At 41.3% G+C, this 23,896-nt stretch overlaps 1 protein-coding gene across 2 annotated transcripts in view; it reads left to right on the forward strand.

Moving 5' to 3' along the window:
• Nucleotides 1–23,896, forward strand: part of LOC118207995 (sodium-coupled neutral amino acid transporter 3-like) — a 37,800-nt gene that overhangs the window by 1,073 nt on the left and 12,831 nt on the right. Inside the window, exons 2-7 of one of the 2 annotated variants that reach the window (XM_035382234.1) lie at nucleotides 9,591–9,768; nucleotides 10,853–10,934; nucleotides 11,129–11,244; nucleotides 17,815–17,888; nucleotides 18,160–18,252; nucleotides 19,486–19,567. In XM_035382234.1, coding sequence (XP_035238125.1) covers nucleotides 9,665–9,768; nucleotides 10,853–10,934; nucleotides 11,129–11,244; nucleotides 17,815–17,888; nucleotides 18,160–18,252; nucleotides 19,486–19,567 — 551 coding nt within the window. In that variant the 5' untranslated portion in view covers nucleotides 9,591–9,664. Of the gene's footprint in view, nucleotides 1–9,590; nucleotides 9,769–10,814; nucleotides 10,935–11,128; nucleotides 11,245–17,814; nucleotides 17,889–18,159; nucleotides 18,253–19,485; nucleotides 19,568–23,896 lie in introns of those variants that run through there. The other variant, XM_035382235.1, reaches the window with a different exon arrangement.

The raw sequence follows: 23,896 nt of genomic DNA on the forward strand, positions 1-23,896 counted from the left end.
TATTAATTATTTAGTTTGCCTTCACAGAACTCTGCTCCAACTTCCCGAAATGTGAAATGTGATCTAAGACCACGTGGATATCCAAACGGATCTTTTTTCTTCCATGTTCCACACGAACGCGCAGGCTAAAGCGACTTGCCTTTAGAGCAAATGACCCGTCTTACGGTTCGAATCCATGCCTGGTGTACGACCAATGATATCTCTTTGGAAGTATACAATTATCTCTAAAATTAGGCGGTCTAATCTTGAAAGTGAACGTTTGATTTAATGATAAACAGAAGCCCGAACTCCCGGTTACTCGTAAAACAGAACTGCGAACATATAGCCTATTACACAGTAAAATGTTCAGTGTTAAATTAACTCTTAAAGAGTACATATGGTCCCTATTTTGGACTCACATGTACTCTTTTATAGTTGAATTAACACTCGACACTTTACTGTGTGGGACATATTACGACTCATATATTATATTATAATACCCACTCAGATCATTATAATGTAGAAATAACGATCCAGTCATCTATTAGTTCAAGGTAATGCTGTCGAATCAATTTATGCTTATGTAGCTTATGTTTGAGAGGAACGCAACTGCAGTGAGTTTAGTTTATTAAAATTTTTCTATAAAAAAAAAAGAAAAGCTCAGCATTAACCAGTTTTCTGCTCAGATCTGAGATGTCATGATGGGAAAATATTATAAGCAGTTCACCATAGTACAGTATGATCATTTATCTAGACTAGCAAATCACGCAAAAATAAAATAAAATAAATAAATAAATAAATAAAATAAATTTTAAAAAAAACAAAGTAAATGGCTGGCTGCATGGTCAGTGGATGGTTGAGTTTTTCATGCCTTTCCAGGGGCAGTGAACAAAAACATTTAACATCACATGTGCTATGCTCTGTTCCCTAGCTTGCAAACTGGTCATTGGTCTGCGTGTGAACATCCACTACACTCTGAGTCTGATTGCTTGAGTGTTTTGTGAGCAGTGCAATTGCATGTGATTAGAATTGTTGAATTGAGACCCAGCCTTGGCTTGGTGTTAAATTCAGCTGTGCGGCTCTGTCAGGACTGTACCTTGAATAGCTCTGGGCACCATGGCTGGCGGTGACTGCACTCAGCACGTGTTTATTATTATCCTGGACCTTCTATTGGCTCTGTTGAAAAGTTCCATTTCACCTGACCTTGTCATGTGCTGTCCTTATTTGTGTCTTTTGACTCAATGGCCATTCACCTGTGATCGGTTTTTTTTCACATTGTTTTTAGTGCTCCAGGTCATTTTGCAACCAGTGCATGACTGTTTCTATGTAAATATTCAGGACCTGTTGAGTTTTTCCCCAAAGCCAACGAGAGTGAATGTTTCTTACCACTACCGTGAAATTTCAAGGAATGAGAAAAATCTTGTGAAAAAAATTGCTGAACATTTTTGTAAAATATTGAAGCCAGATATGGTAAAAGGGCGAGTGATTATTTAGATTGAAATGAGCATGTGGCCTGTAGTTTTCATTTTTCTTCTACTGATGCTAAATATCTTTGTGGATGTGATTTTTCTTGAAGGAGGCAATCAATTTTCAGTGCTCAATTTTTTTTAATCAAAGTGCATTTCATGTTTTGCCTTGGAATACAAGCTTGGTCAGGCAGGAATGGAAATGAAGCAAATAGCCGTTAATGTTGGCTTACATTACATGAGGGACAATGCTGTTCAGAATAGCTACCCTCTAACTACATCTTCATCCTTAGAGACTTCACAAGAAGATAAGCCTTTTCTCTGGAAAAGGAGATGAATGCAATTATTTATTATCAACTGCTGATAGAAAAAATGCTGATACACTATTGTCTGTTTTATTAACAAGCACAAATTCCCTTGGTTTTCAAATTATCTGCTGTTAAACCATCGGTAAAGGCTTATTTTTGAATACACTTTCTGATACTGATGCAGTATTTTCTACATGTTATATGAAAGTAATGGATATATTCATTTTGACTATATACTTAATCTGAATGTACAGTACACTATGCTTTTGAAATATCAACAATATCTGTATTTTTCAGTGAACACTGAAATAAGCTGTTATGGTAAAGAGATTTTTTTCAGTGTGTGTTGACTAAACTTACAGAGGACTGTGAATCTGTGACAGATACGCAAGATAACTAGAGCCAAATTCATCACAGCCCCAGAAACACTCCCTGTTAGAAGTAGCAAACTGCCACCAGGCTGTGGTACAATTGAGAAGTTCCATCTTGGACTAGCACCCAGATATCAACGCTTACTGACAAAGCATCTTGACGAAAGCATACTGACAGTATCTTTTCAAGCATCCAAAGATTAGGTCTGAGCTGCTTTCATATTCTGTTTCATTTTGTTGGGGTCAAAGTGGGTAAAAGCAACTTTTGCATATTTGTTAAAAACATTTCTTTCAATGCTTCAGACTGACACATTCGATTCAAATGTTTTTCAGCTGTTTAATTTTGTTTAGAGAAAGACAATTTATTTTCATTTAAGATTCATGTATCCCACAAACTCCAAGGATTTTCCAAATAATGTAACAGAACAGAATATACGTTATAGATCCCCAGTGAGGAATTGGTCCTGAATTGTGAAAAGGGCCATGCAAACAAAGCCTGAATGTTTCTTTTTACAACATTCCCTGCAATTTCATATTTTCATCAACCTGCGTCAAACATGGATGTTTTTCACTCTACCGAGCATTTTTATCTCATAGGTTTGTATGCCATAGTGTTCCAGATAGTGGAGCCTGAAGGCTGAAACCTGCTCTATATGTCAATATCCCCGTCTCATTCATTTACCTGTGTGATTTTTGTGAGTAGTCTGGAAAAATGTGAGTAACGTTAGTAGATCGCCGTCTTCAGTTTGCTGCTGTATGTGGTGGAAGACGTCTCATTGGCTCTTCGGCTGTGGCTCACCTCCAGTACTGCCTCAGATGTGACTCCATGTGTCCAGTATGCATGAGTCCGACTCCTCAGGAAAACAAGCTGTACTTGTTAGGACTTTTAAGTGGAGGGCTATTTCTGTTGTTGGTTCTCAGCGTTTGGTGAGAGGAATGCCATTCTCCTGCTACTTGGAAAGTTCACAAGGGTCAATGGTTTATGCAATCAAACAGATTTAGTGAGACAAGATTTTCAGAATTCAAGTCCTTATTTTTTTATTTTAAAGCTGGATAAGTATTTTCTGATGTTAGCGATTACCTCTTAGAAATACCCTACCCCTGGGGACAGGTTTTCCTGACTGTCCCTTGTGACTGCAGTTGTGATTTGAATGGGAGTGTTGGGGTGTGTCCAGATGGACGATGGACTCATGATGACCCCCTCTCACTGTGGAGGTGATGTGGAGAGCAGGAAAAGTCTGGCTGCAGGAGATGGTCATGTGCTTCTTTGTTATCCGCAGGCACATGATGAAGGGTAACAGGCAGGTGCCATCACCAGGCCCTCAGGACTGGTCTCCCATTGTTGCAGCTAGTGTGCCAACATATGGGCCTTCCGTCACTAGCCTGAGGTCACATGGCTGTTGGACCTCTACCTCTATGTCCAGAAAGAGTTTTAGTAATGGACAGGAGAAGAGAAACGGGAAAATAATTTTAAATACCATGCCAATGAAGTAGCAGAAAGCAAATGCTCTTCTACATGGCAGTGACAGTACAATTGTACAAGGGGTGTGCTTGGGAAAGGTAGTGGAAGTAATGGTACTACAAAGCAATGCACACAGTAGACATGAACAGTGAATCCCTTTTTAACACAAGATTAGAAAACTAAAAATGTTGAATGATGAATTCCTTAAGTAGTTTCAGATTCAGTACCTTGTTTTCGCCGAGGCCTTTGCCTCATCCACTTTGGAGTGTGTTGGGTGTGAGGGGGGTTGATCTGGTGCCATTATTTCAGGTTGAATTTGAGCACTGGCAAAGACTGGAAAACGTATTGTTTCCAAAGACAGCTGGAGCGGTTTTATTGGAAAATAAGTACCCAAGGAGAACATTTGATTGGACTTACCCATTTTTTGGCTTGTTAATGGTCATTGACTTCTTGTGTGCTTGGTATTTTGTACCAAACTGTAGACCTCAGATATATTTTCAATTCATTTTCCCTCTTACAATTAAAAATGTCTTCAGACTGGAAAAAAACACACTGTATTTGCCTCTCTCTCAGTAGTCAGCTCTCATTACAGGAAAAGAGGAAAGATTCACTTTGCTGCGGTCACTGCAAAAGTATTCTCTCTAGATTATTATGACAACCTGGCACAGCTTGTTCTTCTTTCATATTGTAGACTAACAGCTAATCAAGGTCATCCTTGAACATGGACTTTGCGGATGACAAGGCCAACTTGTGTTCCTTTAAGCCAATCGGCAGCTCCCAATTCTGACCCTCAGTCTGGCCTACTGACAGACTAGGCTGATGAAATGTTTGTGAAAACCCTGTGTTGCACTGGTGCCTCCAGAGTGGGTCGATAGAACTGATTATCTGTGTTTACTCTGATGTGAAAATGGAAAACTACCAACAAGTGGAGCGCTTCCCCCGATCTACCTGCTATTTGCCTCTTGGGGGTGCATGTGAGTTCAAGGTTTAAGTCAGTTGGGGGATGGGTTCAGGCTGCCCTTGGTTGAAATTCCCTGTCCTCAGCAGCAGCTGACTTATGACTTGGCATTGGGACTTAAAAATCAGTACTGTTTACTGTAAATGAAAAGAATGGAGAAAATGCAATGTCGAATGAACGCACCAGTGCCATTGTGGTGATAAGATCAATCATGAAAGCTGCTGATGGCCTTGAACTAAGGTTGTCTTCGGGAACTTTCTGTCGTCCTGCTGTTATGTCACAGCAATCATAGTCATGGCTTGCTTTTAGTTGTTTGGAAGGTGAACTATGATCTTTGGTTCTTCAAAAGGCTGTAAGGTTATTAGACTGGATCCAGGCATGCCAGCACATGGGGTCCTATTTTGGGGTCATCCAAACTGAAGGAATTTGAAACATATGTAGCCAGCCCTATACCTGCATCACATATTTAGCCTAGTAGCTTGGCAAGATCTCAGACAATACCAGGTTTGACTCATGTTCCTTTCAGTAATGGGGCAGTAGGTTTGCAGTCTGGCCATGTTGGCAGTGGAAACAGTGTCTTATTGGCAGTTGGATTCAATGTAGTTGTACCCCTATGGGCGACATCCACCTCTTCTCTGTGATTTCAGTTGTTCTGATCAGACTGTGGATGAGAGGCTTTCTCATATTTTATCCAATGTTCCACTTATGTCAGTTTTGGATAGATTTTGTGATAATTACTGCTACTCATAAGATATGGATTATTTTATATTTCATCTATGTTCTTAACTCGAAAGAAAATTCATATGTCACATCTGAGTCACCAGAACAAGTGATTGAGTTTCTAATCTGTTTATGGTAAAGGGGGAAAAATGAACTGATTGTAAATGGCCAGACAAGTCAACAGTTTATTAATCACAAAAAACTATGTTTTTAGTTAAATATTTGCATTTGCCGAAAGTCTCAAAAGACAGGAAATGCAATTGATCTGTCCTGATGCTAACATTAGCTTGCTCTCCATCAGGACCGATCTTCAACAACTGCTATGGCCCTGTATATGTCGACTGTACTTCAAACAACAGGTACTCACCACTGGGTAGAAGATTTAAACCATCCGAATGGCATTTATTTACAACGTGGTGACGTTTTTATTCACCATTTATTTACTCCCAGTGGCGTTTTATTAACGGCGACTGACATATTTTAAGAATTGAGATGCTGGGGAAAACCAGGCAAATTTTGACCCTTTTGGCATTCCATAATATTCAGAGCTGTAACCTGGTTTCATTGTAACTGTAACCAGTGTAAGTGGTGACCTTTAATCAGTCTTGGTCAGGGACAAGTCCGTTCCTGCAGTGAGGAAAAGAGATAAAAGGAGAGTGAAAGTGTGAGTGACAGAGTGAGAGAAAGGAGATTCAGATGGGGAAATGTTACTATGTTGTTATGGGATGCAGTTGAAACCATGAAGTAGTGAAGAGTTTAATCTAATCTTAACAATAAGATTTACTGTCAGTGGTTTTATTGAATATACCCTGTCTGTGTAGCTTGTGTGGGAGAAATTCAGCCTGCCATCTTTATCCCACTATGGGAAAGATGGGCAATGCTTCAATGAGAGGGAGAAAGCAAAAAACTTATCACAACTGAAAAAGTGAGAAAGAGAGAGAGAGAGACAGAGACAAGTTACATTTGTAGGGAAAATATCCACAGACCTTCCAGAAAGGGAAGCTGACTTATTTGGGAATTTTGGAGGCTGTGAAAGCCAAGTGGGTCAGTGTTAGGGAGGGACGAGGGCATAGGGTTCAGAATACGAGTCCTCAATTGATCTTTTGTGAACAATTGTAGCCGTTTACCCATGCCACCATGTCCCAGAATAGGTTGCAGGGTGGGAATTACCCTCCAACACTTGGTGGACATGATCCCTATCTGGGTGCTCTTTGGCCAAGCCAATTGAGGACCAGATGAATGAGTTGACCCTTAAAACCGCAAATGAAAAAATGATTTCAGTAGACAGCCAAGATTTTCACATGGAGCCAAAATATGTAGCCTAAGTGAAGCACTCTGGCTGACAGCTTCCTGATAAATGGGGGTGTGTGGACATTTAAATGTTGGTATGTTCATAATCCACATGCCACTGCTGTCCATGGGGGGAAAAAAAATATTTTGATATGACCACATGAATGTCATTGACCCCCCCCCCCCCCCCACAACAAAATACACTTACAAAATTCTAAAACTATGTTAGTATTAAACATTTATAGCTATTTGTTTTTTGAAAAGAAATTGGTTTGCACTCAAAAAATGGCTACAAATCTTCAAAAAAATGTCATTTAAAAAAAAATGTTTTCTTCAATGCAGAATCATGCACAAATGTTTTGGTATGTTGCCTTCTTCAATGTGCACACTAAATGTTTTAAAAAGATCGCCTGTGTAAAATATGCATAGTGATGTATTTATACAGTGTTGTCTCTAGAAATGCGTAGAATAAAATGAATTTTGACCAAAATGTATTATGTGGAGCAAATATTCAAGTGTTAGGATTGGGATGGACCATCTGTACTTTCCAGATACATCCCCCAAAGATCAGGATATGTGATCAATGTATTGAACTGAAAGAAGAGCCCACGTGTACCTAGAACACCTCCTGCAGTTTGTTTAGCCTCTGAGGCATACATGCTCGTTAACCTTAGCATACAGAATTGGTAAAATGATTGATGACCTGTACATGTCTTATCCTGGCCCCGCCCCAGCCTGCAACCCCTCTGTCAGCCCAACACTCTGCCTTTTTCTTTGCAAATTAAATGCATCCATCCATCAATGCTTCTCCATGGAAACCTCATAAAGCCCATAGGAGGAGGATTGAGTGGTGGTGGTGGTGGTGGTGGTGGGGAGTGTGATTTTATTGCTTTGTTGTTGTGCTATGTGTAGCAGTGACATTTGTTCTTACACTGTGAGGCGACCGCAGATCCTTGGTGGTTAACCACAGTTCAGGCTCCCTTCACCCAGTTAGGCACACTGGCTTTTGTAGTGGTGATTTAATCAGGCTGCTGTCCAGAGGTCGAGAGGTGCAGCCCAGCGGCAGATTGCTGCTTAATGCGGGGTGATTATTCCTTTAGTCGTCCTGTTCCACAGATCAGCACGCAGTTACTGAGAGCAGAGAGGCACAGCTGAGTCTGTCTGATGGTCTTTAAAGGACTTTACCCTGTACCAAGAAGACGTGAAGCCACAAGAGCCACATCTGGCCTCTGCTTAATCTCACTGGATCAGAGCTTACTTCAAGAATACGCAGATAATCCGTGATTGATCCTAAATTGCTTTGGGTCATTGGGGTGCCAGTATTAAAAATTATGTAATGCTTCCAACAAAGAATAGTGTACTCATCAAAAACAACCACATATGCTTCAAGGATACGCTTCAAATTTCCAATGAAGAGAAATTTGAACTCGAATGGAAATGATAAATATTAAACCAGGAAAGGTTAATGTTCAAAATTGAATCGCACTTATTTAAAATGGAGGGAGTACAAGAGGACACAGTTTCATATATAACCTTTTTGTTCTTCTGTATGAGAGTTTTGAACAACCTCTAAATAAATGCGTGCAGCTTTTATCATGACCTGTGGCCTTTCAGTATGGTAGGGCAGTATGCTACTGTCTGTGGTCTTCTGAAGTGCCGTGCTTTGTCTTAGTCTTTAGTCTTAGTTAGGTTTTATAACCCTGATGTGACCTTACAACATCCAGAAGGAATCCAGTCTGAAAGGGGAGCAATTACTTGTAATGTCACCCCCCACCCCTCCCCTCCTCTTCACATTGCCATCATCCTGTCATTTTCTGTTGTTCTCATTTTGCCAGGGCACATCACCATGTCTAATAGCATGAAATGAATGTGGGCACCATCATTTGGATCAACTGAAATCCCAGATAAATATCAGTCTCACAGCAGGAACAGTTCTGTTTGCTTCCCATTTGAAAGGTAGCACGTGTTGGTTTGAGGAGCTCCTCGGGCAGTGATGCATGGCATATTAATTGCTGTGTTTGTTCTTTGCCCTTCCGATTGCTCGGGGGCTCTGTGTGCCACCCTGCCAGCTGCCACCCCCCTCCCCCCACCAGCCATTACTCCCTTGTATTCTACCAAACCTCCCTTCCTCATTTCTCATTGGTCCTTAGTGCTGCTCACACTTCTCTCTTTAGTCCAGGTTACAGGGAGAATGAATTACTCTGGCGAGCTGCGGCTCATTTGGACTGGCAATAAGACGATGTCAGTATACCAGTGTCTCTTAGCCTAACGCTAAACCTGAGTTGGGGGGGGGGTGAGTATGGCTGGTTGGTATTCAGCTCCTGCAGTGTTCAAATTAAAATAACGATGTAGAAAATCTGCACCCAGAAGGAAGAGTGGGGTTGAAGGACCTGAAGATGTACTGGAAAGGAACACAAACAAGCCTTCTCTTTGAATTTGAAGCCCTCCCGTAATTAAGGAGAGAAAGAAAAGTAGAAGTAGAACTGAGCAGTGGAGCCACAGTGTGGCTCCAGTGAGAGCTGGATCTGTTTTGAGGCTGAGCAGATCTGGTTCTACAGCCTGTCCTCTCCACCTTCTGTAGGTTATAGTGCTTTTTTTCAGAATAGCTCAGTCTAAATCTTTCATTTTATGGCTGGTGCACAAATCAGGGCATGGTTTTCAGCACCTAGGATGGCATCAGGCAGATATAGGCTGTTGTTGCTCTACTCTCTTGCTAGCCTGCCATGCTTTTATACCCTTTTCCTTAGATTAGGGTGTGTGTGTGCCTGAGTCACTCTTCAGACTCTTCAGACACTGTAAGTCATGTGGCAGGAAACAAAGTCATTCAAACATACCTTGGCCTTTCACCTGATTGAAAAGACATTAGCTCATATATTTATCAATCTGAAGTGGGTCAGAATATACCAACATTGGACCAAGGAGGAACGCCCAGGGTTTGAGTAAATAGCGTTCCAGGGCACAGTACACACCCGTGCACTGAGTGTAGCTAGTATTTTAGCGCGTGCTAATGGGTCAGGACTTGTCTCCCTGTGCCAGACGCCTGAGATAACGGAGACGGGATCTCACCTTCAGCGACCACGCAAAACCCGCAGAAAAACGGCACCAAAAGCATGGAGCCTGCCGAATCAGAGATGAGTATTTTGTCCAATGGGAAGAGTCACGATCTCGGAGATGACATCAGCATGCCTATGAAATCCCTGCCGGAGGAAGATCAGTAAGAATACATTGTGTTCTTGTGTTTGTCTTTGCACTTTATCTGTCTTTTACCATTTTACATCTAAGCAAGATCTTAATCTCATCCACAGTCCACAGATCATATTCTCATCCACATGATTTTGCGGAACCTCCCTTACAAGTACATGCATTTATATACATACATTATATAATAAACCATCCTAGTCAGACTGCTCCCAGAGCAATTACACTTTACGTTCCTGTTAGAATCCTGCAGAACAGGCTTAAGATATTTTAAACTAATTGTGTTCTTACTTACAGTATCATGCAACTATTTTGTATTGCACTTCCTTTTGCTTTTAGCTAGCTAGCCAAGATCTTATATCTTTTCTCTGTTTTATAACTCTATCTAGTCTTGCAGGCTTATGTGCCAAGCATTTTCTTGGGGAATACAGTTGGGGTCATTCACCATATTTACCAATTAGATTCTTTGATTTTTTAATACATTTAGCCTGACGTACATAATTATGTATAATCTTATTATGTATATACAGTCAGAATTGGGCCTGGTCATCATAGTTGAACATTAGCCTTGCTGTCATTCTTTGTCATTTTAAAAAATAATGTTGTTTCATATGGTGTGCCAGAGGACTGACCTGGGGGTGCTGACTGTGTGTGGCAAACAGACCTCATAATGGTACTGCCTGCAGAAAAGTTTCCCTGTTGACACATCAGACTGCCATGTAGCCCCCTCCACCTGTTTAGCAAAGAGAATTTATGTACCACAGCTGACACCGTCCTTTAGTTTTGTGTTCATTTTTTAGAACTAAATTTTCTTATTATTTACCCTCCAAATATTTACTGTTTCTGGAAAAATGCCCTCTAGGGACGGTCTGACTTTCAAACATTACTTTCCTTTGTTCATGTAAATATCATTATGGATTTTTAAAAAATGATAATCCTCACTGTACATATAGTATTTGCTGAATTTTTGAGAGGAACTTTGAGAAATGTTCGTATTTTGGGTGAATCTGTTTTCTAGGTTAATGCGACAGCATTCTGAGGGATGCTGCCTCTACATTTCAGCCCTGTTTTTGCCACGCTTTTTCTATGAACACTTGCAGATTTGAGGATGAGGGAAATGTGACCGAATGCGAAGAGTTCCTACCAAACTCAGAAGGGAAGAAACCTATGCGCTTCACAGATGTGAGTCTTTAACTTCTGCTTCTTTAGCCAGCTTCAGTCCAGTCTTCAGTTCCACTTTCGATCACACTTTTCTTATTGTCTGGGATATGAAAGCAGCTAAAATGTCTGACTTATTAGGGTTTGTATCTCAGTGTTACTGAATGAAAATATACTGTTACATTAAAGATGTAATGAAACATTTTGTTTGTTTGTAGTTTGAGGGTAAGACCTCTTTCGGAATGTCTGTGTTCAACCTGGGGAATGCCATCATGGGAAGTGGAATTCTGGGATTGGCGTATGCCATGGCCAACACTGGAATCCTCCTTTTCCTGTAAGTGAATGTATTATTATTCATATGCATTAATGTACATAGCCTAGTACAAATGAATACATTGCTTTTTTGTATTTTATGTTACATCTGCATCTATGAAGGTGATATTGTATTCAAGTGGAAAGTAGAATGAATGCAAATTTGCTGGGTTAAGCACTCCAGACTTTCCACAAATTTGCTGGAGAAGTATATTATTAGTATTAATTATTAATTATACTCAAAATAGTCATGATTTTCAGAAAGCCTTGTTCCTGTGACAATTAAATATTCACAAACTCACTTGCAGAAGCTGATGGTTGCACATGTTTTTCATCAGTTTTGGCTCCTAGTTGACTGGGTCAGGATGCTTAATATAGCTGTCAGATAGCCAGATAATATGGTTGCGTAGCAAATAAGAGGATTTAGCTCTGACTGCTGAAGATGTGGTTCTGTCATCGTTTACTGTGACTATTGCCCTTGGCAACAGCTGGGTGGCCTGGTGAGACTTCTTTAAGAAACAAATTCCTCCTTTCAGGGAGCATAATTCTACGACCTCTGGGGTCTGTCCCATCTGTAGGGAATTGAGGGATCAAAAAGTCAGAAGCTTAAAAGAACTGAGAACATCATGTAAATGTGAAAAGGTTACATAAATACAATAAACTCTCATCTTACCAACCTCAATGGGACCGGAGAGGAGGTGGATATGCAAAAGCATGGGAGATTATGCAAAAATGAATTCATTTTACAAACTGTTTTGTCCCCTTTTTATTGTTCTCACAGTGAGGCAAACATAGATAATCAATCACATATGACGGGAAGAGGTCCTGTAGTCCTGGCTTATGCCAAGATGATAATATGCTGCACTTGTGTACATTTGACATTTAGCCTGGTTGTGAATCCTGATTTTAAATTGACATTAACATTTAAATGCAAGCATTGGATTATGTGGTAGGTCTCGTATGTGGGAGGCAGTTAAGCAGGCGTCTACTGTGTACCTAAATGGTGTGGCCCATCTACCAGGTAGAGCCATAGATAGGAGGGCATTGCTGCTAGTTGCTTTTTAGGGTTGTAACTGAGCACATTGAGCACATGGGGGGTGTGCATCGGGTGGCTGAAATAGCCATGACCTTGGCTGTAACCTGACCCCCCACTGCCTCTGGGAATGCACTCTACCCAGAGTTGTGGGCCCAGTAGACAGAAGCATAGTGGCAGCGATCTAACCAGGATGAAAGTGCGTGTGGAGGGGGTGTGGCTCAGCAGATGGGGCGGATTTGCTGATGTCATCCTGAGCCATCATGTCCTCTGTGACGCATTGGAGGTCAAGTAAAGGCCACAGCTGAGAGTAACCACTTGGGTTCCTTGTGTTACTCGATCACACGTCCCGCCTCCCAGTGTGTGTGGATCGGTTTCTGTAGGATTCTGACTTGGTTTGCCTTGTAGAGGTTAGGGTTGTAGGCTCCATGTCGCTAGTGAGTGCAGCCCTCTTCAAAAGGCAGAACTTAGCTATAGGATTATATCTCCAAATTGTATAGATTTGAAATAACAAACTATCAAATTATGAAGTCCTGTAATACATTCCTTGGAGATGGGCGGAAGTGTATTATAATGGCTAAGGAGTTGGTCTTGAAACCTAAAGGTCACAGGTTTGATTCCCTGGTAGGACACTGCCGTTGTACCCTTGAGCAAGGTACTTAACCTGCATTGCTCCTGTATATATCCAGCTGTATAACTGGATACAGTGTAAGTCGCTCAGGATAAGAGCGTCTGCTAAATGCCTGTAATGTAATGTAAGGATTTGACAAATGGATGTTTTCTGGTATATGGGCTATTGCAAACGTACATTACACAGTTGATATTTTCAGTCTATATTTACAGTCTTGTGCCTTGACAAAATCAGTTCATATCAGAATAATTATTTTTTTGTTTGTTATCTTTGTTCTTCCTTTATGACTGATAAAGAGTTAATGTGTGTAGACCTCAAATGCATTGTTTTATATGATTTCTACAGATCAGTTTGAGTGAAGATTTGTGAAAAATTAAACTCATGGCATTTCAAAGAAAACATTCCCTGAGTTTTCTTCCTGAAAAGAAGAACCCTGGGTAGCCTTTTAGCAGAAAACTTTACCTTTTTTTGCCATGGAAACCATGGAAGTCTAAATCTTCAATTTAGTGAAACAATAAGATCCTTGTACCCAGAAGCCTGGGTAATGCTGCTTTTATTAGAACTTCTGCTTATGGCTAAATGATTTGTTTACAAAGTGATCTTCGACAGTATTACAGGAGATGTACCAGGAGCCTTTGCTCAGACAGTTGTTTATACCAGGCTTTGTTTGCAGACAGTGAATGGATTCTTTGGGATTTCTAGGTTGACTTCTTATGCAGTCCCAAGAAGATTTTTTCTTGTGCATTTGGTTGGGAATAGCTGCCGTTGGCATCATGGTCCAATGTGTACAGATGACTGCTGTTTGAGTTTACCTTCCTAGACACTGTCCCAAAGCCTTGACCTGCTGCCCAAACTATTTTCTGCGGAAACAGCTGTTTGTTTTTAGGTGGGTTTTGTTGGTGAGGTAGACCAGGCTGACTTCTCAGCTTGTCCGACACAGCTGGTTTATGATAATTCAGTCTGCTTCTGATGTGGAAGGAACCATGCATCTCAACTGCCAGTTATAACTGCCAGACATAATCTAAAGTGGTTGGGTCTTTAATATAACCCCATGCAGGTATGTATGCCATTCAGCTCTGCCCCATTCAACTTTTTGCAAAAGCAGTTTATATCCTTCATTGTTAATTACTTAAAGACAAATGGACAGGGAATTTTATCAAATGAAGTGCTATAAAATAGACGGTAGACCTATCCTTGGGAGAATAATTGTGTTCGGAATGCAGCCTGACAAAAAAAATCAATGCTTTGGGAGTAATAAGATGATGAAAATGTAGAAAAACATGCTCTCAGTACCATGTTAGCCTCACAAACAGGCAGAGGTCCTGTCGAAGTGGGACCACTGAAAGAACTAGAACAACAAGCTCCTCAGTCACCAGAATATTCTCTCTTGGCCCTAATCTTTTATTGCTTTATCCCCCTTGTTCTCCACAATTTGTAATGCCTTATTTCATCAGTGTTCATTGCTGTAACCTGCACAAATTTAGAAGGGTGACAACATGTATCTCCTCTGAAGCACGTCAGCCAGCGTCTCGTTTCACAGTCGAGCCTGCGTGCAGCACCCTGGCGCAGTCTGTGTTCCACACCAGACCACAGCACCTGTCCTGTGCACTAGAACAGCACCTTAACAGGATTAGCCACCCAGCTGCCCTTGCTTCCAGATATTTTGACCATGTTACCATCTTTCAGCAATGACAGTTTCAATAATCAAAGCCATGTCTTAACATTTCACTGGCGTCATAAAGGCCCCCAGCTCTGCAATGAATCACTTATTGATCCTGACATGCCAACCTTTTGCGCAGTCAGTATGCATTTCCACATCGGCGTATGCTGGTACACATTGTTACTCTATGCAAAAAGAGGCCTTTTATTGGGCACGTTCTGGTTTTTCACTCACTTGATGGAGCATAGCCAATTCAGGCATGAAGCAGGGGTGACTGACACTTTCATGACATCAATACTTTCCCAGCCCAGGTAATGCCCTTCAATAACATCCCTCCATCCTTCCTCGAAGCTTGTCACTCAGTCACTCAGTGTCTTTTATCATGGCTCTTCCTCGTGATGGCAGTGCTCAGTACCCCTCTGTGCCAAGGTAAATGGTGGGTTGAAAGCTAAAAACAAACAGTGTGTTGAACATATTGACACATGAACTAAAACATAACAATGTTTGATGCCTTATGACGCACATAATCAATGCCATGTCATAGTAGTTCACTAGCTGATGGTAAGCTGACCAATTGCCTAACATTGATGAATGCAATATTATAGCTGTGAGGCAAACATCACTGTTTGTGAAAGACGTTAATAACACTAGTACAAACTATGCTTCTATATTCTGAAAGTTTTGGCGTGCCACAGATAATGCCTAGCTGTTTTGCAAATAACTCCTGCATAACCAGCTGTTGGACCAGAGGGCAGATGAATTGGATAAAAATTTTAATAAACAAAGCAGATGATGCAATTCAGGAATGGTTTGACTACTAATTCATGTAGTTGAGTGAATTTGAGCATTGTTTGAAAATCAGGCACATTTTAACCGGAAATTTAAACCGGAATTTAAAAAAAGGTTCTTTTCTGTGTTTCTTTGCACCAAGCATGTATGTATGATCATAACGTTAATGTACTGCACTTGTGTAAAAGTTAGCACTTGACCGAGCTGTCAATCTCGATTATAAACTGGCATTAACATGTTAAATGAGGGCATTGCATGATCTCAAATATTTTATGTGGGAGACGGTTATGTGTGAAGTTACTGTAATGCAGTGTTCCCTGGGGGACCGCTGTATATGCTGGTTTTGTTACTGCCAATCTTGCTCAGTTAAGGTTGTTGAACACAAGTGTTGAAGTTATTTCATTATTTTTCCTTAAACAATGGAGGTATGGGTTATTATCATTTGCTTTAACATTACATTCTTCATGATTTACCAAATGCTTAGTTTTAGTGTCTGTGTTTCCACACTTAAATTTTTTACCTTTAGGTATACTTTTACAATATAGGAGAATGTGAATATGCAACTTTTATTTTCATGGCATGCATAGCTATTTCAGACTTGTGGCTTTAGAGGGCCAATAGTCCCTCAAAATATAAGCGGTGCAAATTGATAAAAATTCACTTAAAAACAAGTTAAAATTCTGGGATTGCAATCGTAGGTGGAATGAAAACCAGCATAAACAGGGGTCCCCCAAGACCGAATGATATAATGTATTGTGGTTTGGTTGTAGGGGTGTGAACATACAGCCAAGGTTATTATGGTTTTGTCTTTTCCAGTAAGACCTCTAGAGAGAGAGAGAAAGAGAGAGAGTGACTGAGAGAGAGAGAGCGAGAGGGAGAGAGAGTGATGACAACCCAAGACTCTGGCCTCTCTTTTTCTCCCACTGCCCCTGTGATAAAGGGAACAGAAAAACCCTATGAGCTACACGCCTCTCTCAGTATTTTCCCATGAGAAACTTCATTAGGAAAAAAGCTAGCAAGGTACAACAAGCGAACCCACCCGACATGAAAACAAGCAGCTATAACAATACCTCTCTGTCCTGTGGTCTTGGCCAGAAAATCTGTCTCTTTCTGGAGTTGAAGTGGCACTGGAGAGGAATTTCAGGCATCTACCTCTGGGCCTGCAGTTCCTTTTGGAGCAAGATGCTTAGGCTTGCAGTTTGGCACAGCATCCGACCTCCAGCCCTTCTAGTGCAGTGGGACCATGGGGCCTGGGAAAGATGGCCAAATCGCCCACAAGTTCTAGGGAATGCTGAGCAGGGATCAGTTTCCTGGGTGGAAAGGTCAATGAGTCAGCAGCCTCTTGGTGGCTCAAGGCGGCCCCTTGGCACAGACATGGTGGGATGCGTTTGCTTTGTCAAAGAGGGCATGACCTATAGAGGGCATGGGTAGAAGGGAGGGCAGCCCACACCAGCTGCACCTTTCACACAGCGGATCTACGGGGTTAAATTAGGACAGGCACAAAACCTCACAAGGCAGAAAACTGCCAGGGCTAGAGGTGACAGCTGGCTGTGGTCATCTTTCAGTGCAGAGCCAGTGTCTCTTATCTAGTAACTCCTTAGAGAAGACTGAAATGTTAAGTTAGTAAGTAAATCTTTTTTTGATGTGCTTTCCTTCTCTGATGTCTGGAATTTTGAAAGCATACATAGTCTTTTTGGCTTGTAATATAGAACTAAAAGCATATCGATCATGGTAGGAATGTGAGGGCCTCTGTTCAGGGCCATTGCACAAGCTCTTTTATGCTAACACCCCTCCTTTTTGAATAGGCCAGCCCATGTTCTTCACCTTGGCTGAACTTGGAATGGGAAACAAACTTGCAATGGGAGTTGAAGCCAAGGTGAAATGGGTATGGTATGGCATCAGTTGCCAGGAGCAACAAAGGCAAAAATAGCTTGGCAGTACCAGGCCTCTTTTCCAAAATAAGCTAGCAGACCTTGTCCCTTCCTTCCATTCAGACTGCAGTCTTTCTGTGGAGGTTTGGTGTTGAAGTGAGAGTCAGTTTTTGAGACATCAGTGACTACCTCTGCTTGGATATCCCAAGAGTCGTCTTATCCTCTGGTTTTGTTTGCTGTTCTGTCTCAATGCTCTGCTCACCATATCCTTATGGTATCTGACACAACAATGCAACTCATAAAGCTGTTGAAATAAAATATATATATATTATATAATTTAGGAAAAAAGCACAGCATGCACACATACTAAAATTCAGAAACCACATTCATTGTGAACTGAATGAAATAAGTAATAAATGGCTCCATTGCTAATTTTGGCATTGTCCTTCAAAATGAAAATTTGACCTAAGAAGGGTAGATTTGTCTCCATGCTCACAGAATTATGACTGATAATGTAGATATCGGTCATTATGTTTGCAGTGTGGGGTGCGGGGTTGGGGCAGTGTATGGTGAAATCTTATAATATGGAGTTTCTCTTCCTCTCACAGGTTTCTACTCACCGCGGTAGCTGCCCTCTCCTCCTACTCTATTCACCTGCTGCTCAAGTCCTCTGGCATTGTGGGTAAGTGGGCCTTGGTCGGGACCAGACGCAGAGCATGATGAGAAATGTGGTGGCCTCTACGGTCATTGAGACAGTTGCTGGCGCCGGTTATTTTAGCTGGCTGTTGTTCATGTTGTCTGTCGGCTCAGGTTTTACAGAGAGATTATCAGGATTCAGAGGCATTGCCTAACATCGCTATGGTTGGTGACCATGCTTCAGGCTGAGAGCAGCTCAAAGATCCCAGTGCCTGTAAGTTCATCTGTACTGATACTGTGTGCTGCTTGTGTTCCAGGCATCCGAGCCTATGAGCAACTTGGCTTCAGGGCTTTCGGCACGCCTGGAAAAATGGCCGCAGGGATTGCCATCACTTTGCAGAACATCGGAGGTAAAGGAGAAAGAGGGCAGGGAATTTGCCACCAGGCACCCTGCTTCACTCATGTACTAGACTCGCTTTAGAAAAAACACCAGTCATCTCAGCAAACACTGATGATGCATGTTCACTGTGGTTTGTGCCCTCCTTATCAGTACCAGGGCTGGGAGTTGAAAGGTTTTTTTTCCCAGCAGTCTTGTAATGTACTTGCTTAATCTTTTGGTGGTTTTGGCAGGAGGACAAGGGTTTGTGGAAGGTCTCTCGATTTTTTTTCTCTTTTCCTCTCCCTCTCTTTCTTTTGATATACGTTTGAGTAGAGAGATGTTGAGAGCCAAGACCAGCAGCCTGTTTGGCAACAGCTGCTTGGTTTGTGTTGTTGCCAATCAACAGCATCAATACACTTGTACTGTTACAGCTGAAAGGAGAAAGAGAGAGGGTTGTAGGGTCTTAAAAGTGTAGCCTGTAGCCACTGTTACTGAATGAGGCGGTTGTTTCCCACTGAACCACACACATTTCATAACGTGTACAACACTTTAATGGCTTTTTGGTAAAATGAATGAGTAAAAAGTTTGTGGAAAGCACAAATGTACCCCTTACTGTAAAAATATGTTGTGCTCTCTTTCTTTTCCAAATTTTGGTTTACATTCATGGTACTTGTGATAGACATTTTTCTTTTTCCTCTGTAGTTTATCAATGAACAAACTGGAATGGTGTAAATCAGTCCATGTCTAAGTAAAGAAATATTTTTCTGTGGAATTGCATGCACCACCGATTTGATAGGCCACCCTTTCGGAAATGGAATGGACTGAAAGTATTTTGAAATAAAATGTATTGTCAAGACACTGCAACACTTCACAGTATATGGTGAAATATACTATTTTTTTCTGCCTCCAGATTTTGCATTATATGACAATATATTTTCAATACATTGCAGTATATTCCATTTCCATGTGTGAAAAATGCCCCAAGCCTTTTTAAGCTGAAAATCTTCTACTGAAGATCATTTCTTGAGTACACAATACGCAAGATGTTGTGGAATGCTTTTTTACAATAAATTCCGTATTAGGCATGGAGATTTTGTTTGTACTGCACCTAACATGTACTGTTAGCTGGACCTGGAGTTCTAGCCTGTTCTAACTCAGACAGAAGTTAAGTGCAAACATCATGCACTTTAAAGCTGTTGTTGGTATAATTCTGTTCTTATGTTTCTTTTTTGTTTGCATGTGCTGTCTGTCTGTCCTTTCTCAGCTATGTCTAGCTACCTGTACATTGTGAAGTCAGAGCTGCCACTGGTCATTCAGGCCTTCCTTAAAGCAGACACTCCTTCAGGGTGAGTATCTTTGTTATTACTTAGCATATCTGCGCACAAGACAGTTTACAGTGCATTCTGGGTACTGCTCCTGCTGGGTGTGTCATGATCCCACAAGCTCACTTACTGTAATGGGAAACGTGAGTGCTTGTGAGCTGCAGGTAGGGAGCAGAAATGGGAGCTGAAATGTGACCCATTGTTCTACTATTTAAGACAGAATCAATCCGCAGCTGATGGGTGTTCTTTACTCGGACTAATAAGTTTGTCAGTCATGAGGAACTGTCTGAATGCTGGGTAGTATCAGTTTAGTAGTGCATTCACCAGTGTAATCCAAATGGTGGTCCTGCATCCCTGGTGCTTGGCAGGCTTGCATAGAGCATTTTGGGCCAGCAACCTTGGCCCTGCGTCAGTACTGGAGATAAACCTTGGGAAAAAGGTGGGAGAGAAACAGCCGCCTGTGATTGGCTGGATGCAACCAGCATGACAGGAATGACTGGCATAGCTCTCCCTTCCCTGCCCCCATTGACATTACTGACAACCGCTCAAAACAACAGCGTTGTCACAGTGATGGGTCAGGAGCGTGACGGCAGCACTGCAGCCGGGAAGAGTAGATTTCCTCCCCCCCATTACTAAAAACAGATCTGGAGTTGACTGGTGAAATATGACTTTGCTGGTTCTGTTGCTGTCTGCAGTAGGAAATGTTTGTCCCCTGCTTGGCCAAATGTCACCCAACCAGTTTTACCTGTATCTCTGTATGGAGAGTTTAGTAGATGAAATTGAAATATAACCAGTTGAGGGGCTGTTAGAAACTTCAAGGATTGAAACACGGATTAGTGTGGGAACAATTACGGGTAAGTAAGGTGGCAGGAATCAGAGCTACCCTGTGTTTGACTCTTCCTTCTGGTTGTGTGTGTTCATGCCTGTCTGTCTGTGTATGTGCGAGACCCTGGATCAGTCTGCTTATTAGACTGTAGATGAGGTTGCCAATACCATGGATCTCCAATGGTTGCTGCTACGCAGCTCTTCACAAACTCCTCTACTGAAGTCGTAGCCCTTGTGGAACAGCATGGGATCAGAAGTGCTCATTCTCAGAAAGCCAAGAAGAAGAGGTGGCCAGGTGCACATTGTGGGTGCCAAGGGTGGAATGTCATATCAGCAGGTGCCTGGAGATACAGAACACTAAAGGTGGCACGTTGGTCAGTTAACACGGCGGCTGGTTGGCGTGAGGCTTGAGGACGTGGACAGGCCTCAGGAGGTCACATTGATCTGCGCCAGGGTCTGAGGATCCACCATTTGGCAGAAACACAGTGGTGAGCCTCACTATGGTGCACCAGTAACAGTGATAGCAGGCTTCCCTACCCCCTGCCAGTATTGTCCATTGGCAGTTCACAAAAAATTCTCAAAGGGTGATGTGGTGATGTCTATGGCTTTAAATAGCAGTGAAGCAGGATTCACACAATTTAAATGGTGGTGGGAATAGGGACTCTCAATCAGCAGCAGTGGCTACTGAATGCAGGCAAGAAGAGGGAGACATTTATCGAGCATGGAGGGGGAGATGGTAAGTATAATGGAAGGGGAGATGGATACTGAAAGTATTAGCAAAAGTCAGGAGAGTAAGGGGTATCTGGAGCACAACAAGGATTGAGCAAAACAATGACAGAGCCGTGACTTTATAAAACCAGTCTTTTCAGCATCCATGTGATTCAGGATTTTTAATATCTCCAGTTTTTTTGTGAAACATATTCCCTTTCCTGTCCTTTAATTTGAGGCTTTTGCTAAACGCCAAGTCTCACAAATCTCACAAATCACTGTTGAGATGTACAATGAATCCTCTCCCTTTCTTGGCTAGTTTGCCTGTGCTGTCTTATTTTCTCCTTCCATCTCAGAAATGGCCAACCATTCATATGGGCATCAGGCCATAGGACGGCCTACTGCTTTGTCCCATAGGATTAGACCATGGCCTGATTTGATTGGCAGTTGTGATGCTGAGTGATTATTGGCTGTGTGATGGCATACCCCAGTTGTTATAGAGAGGGATGACCTTATATATAAGATGGGGTTGTAGATATAGAAGCTCCCACTAGTAGGCCAAGTTCCATGTCAGTACTGGCTGTGCTAGTCAGAGCAATGTTCTTTTAACTCCTCCCTGAGGGCTAGACTGTTTTTAATAATGCCATGATTTAAGTTAATGATTTATCTTCAACAATTCAATGATGATTTAAAAAATATATAAATATGTTTGTACATGTGTAAAGAGAGTAAATGTGTTCCTGTTACTTATTGTCATGCTGTTAGACTGACACCATGCAGAAGAAATTCTGATGCATCTGAATAATGCTTTTTTATCTTATCAATGATCATCGGGTTGAGAGTATGGCTATAGAAATAAGCATTTCGTGCCTGCTAGTTGAGTTTGCTTTAGAATTGGAATAGCTGTTCCTGGATCAGATGTCATGCAAATCATGATGTGACTTTAGGACAAGATTTACAAGAGGTAAAAATACATGCAAAGCCATTTGTGCAGTGAATCATGTTCTGCAGTCCAGGGGCTGGTGTAAGCTTTCAGTCCCACCCATGAAATCCGTGTACTTTAACACTCTAGTTAGTACTGGCTACCGTGTGTGTTCCATGTGTCTACACAAGGATAAAGAGCAGAAACATTGTGACTTGTACTCATTGTAATAGAGGTTGTTATTGTGACTGCCTAATCTGGCACTGAATGGGGTTCTAAATGTATTGGTATAATTAATTGAAGGCACAGGCAGAAGCTGACGTCTGTGAACACTTTGCTCCATACACCAGGCTAATATGATCCATTTACTAATTGCTCCTGAAATGGAACAGCAGATGTGGAGTTTGCTGAAAAGGGGGCTTTTAAAACCAACGGGCCTTCTTTCTGTGAGTTTGAGTGTTCGGTTGTACTTGTTAAACCATGGGGAAGGCAAATAGGCTTAATAGCCGTACCAGCTTTACACTTACATTTGCCTAAAATCAAAATAAATTATTTGATTGTACTTGTGGATCTACTCTTGATTTCCTGTGCTTGAATGGCAGATGCTGGACTCCTGAACGGGCAGTGTTTTGTCACCAGCAGTCTCTGGGTAGGACAGAGATGATTCATGGCCATAACATCCCTTATTTACTATCTCTTGCCACTTGGTCCTGTTTTGTTGGATTCCACCTTGGGAGAGCATTTTGTGACATATGCTGTAATAATTTGCCCAACCAGCTAATGTGTTGTGTTAAAATCCAGTTAGGATAACTGTTTTACCCTTGAATGCTCTTTATACACAGGATATATAGTGTATAAGATGTAAAGTTGCTTTTGTTAATGATGCTCAGTAAGACATTTATAAATATTGAAACAGATGAGGGAGCAGATGGTACTGTTGTCTGCATTTTGACAGAAAAATGTGTTGCTTCTACAGCTAATTGTATGTTGTTGCTTGAGGGCAACAAAGTTCTTTGTGAATGAATTACGTTGCTACTCACGTTACTACTGAAGCATTGACTCTAAAGGTATATGTGCTCTTAGATGTGGCTTATGCTGTTACAATTGTTTCAGATGTAGAACTGACACTGTAGAATTGGCCTTATTATTGAGCAATTTAATTTGACCAGCTAGCTGGACACCTCATTTCAGAATGGACGCCTTAGTGCACCCAGTAGTTTTCGTACTTCGTCCTGAGGACCAACTATATATTGTGGTTTTCATTCAAACTGTTATTGCAACCTGAATTGTAATAAGCTGATAATTGTTCTTAATTAGACATTTTAATGGAAATTTGCCGTATTACAGCTGATCTAACTTTGCACACTATGAAAAATACATTTTTGTGATTAAAATCCTTGGACATTTAATCTGTCAGATCAACAAATTCTTTCATTCTCTGTGATATCCTATCAGAAAAAAAATGATTCCTGTTGAAAGAGGTTACTTTTTAATTGATTGAATTATTGGTTGAATGGGTTCTAATTTGTGAAGGAGTGGACACCTGATCACTGAAACTGATTCAGTTGCGGAAAATGAAGAATTTAAAGCTAAAGCAAGAGACAAGCCACACCTGCATCGTGGTAAATTAAATTTAAGGAAAATGATAGAACCTAAACACATGTTTTCAACTGCCGTAAGTGATCAAGAGACTGGTTGAAACACAAACCAGCACACAGAGTGGGTCCCCAGGACTATGTTTGGGAACCACTACACAAGTCTTTACCTGCTTCCTCAGGTAAAGCATGTTTATATATATATATATATATATATATATATATGTATGTATATATATAACCATGGTACTTTTACATTAAGTTTAGTTAATAGCTCTTCAATACCCAGTAACCTTCCCAATC

The sequence above is a fragment of the Anguilla anguilla genome, chromosome 11 (genome assembly GCF_013347855.1).
Source record: "Anguilla anguilla isolate fAngAng1 chromosome 11, fAngAng1.pri, whole genome shotgun sequence".
NCBI classification, from domain to species: Eukaryota; Metazoa; Chordata; class Actinopteri; order Anguilliformes; family Anguillidae; genus Anguilla; species Anguilla anguilla.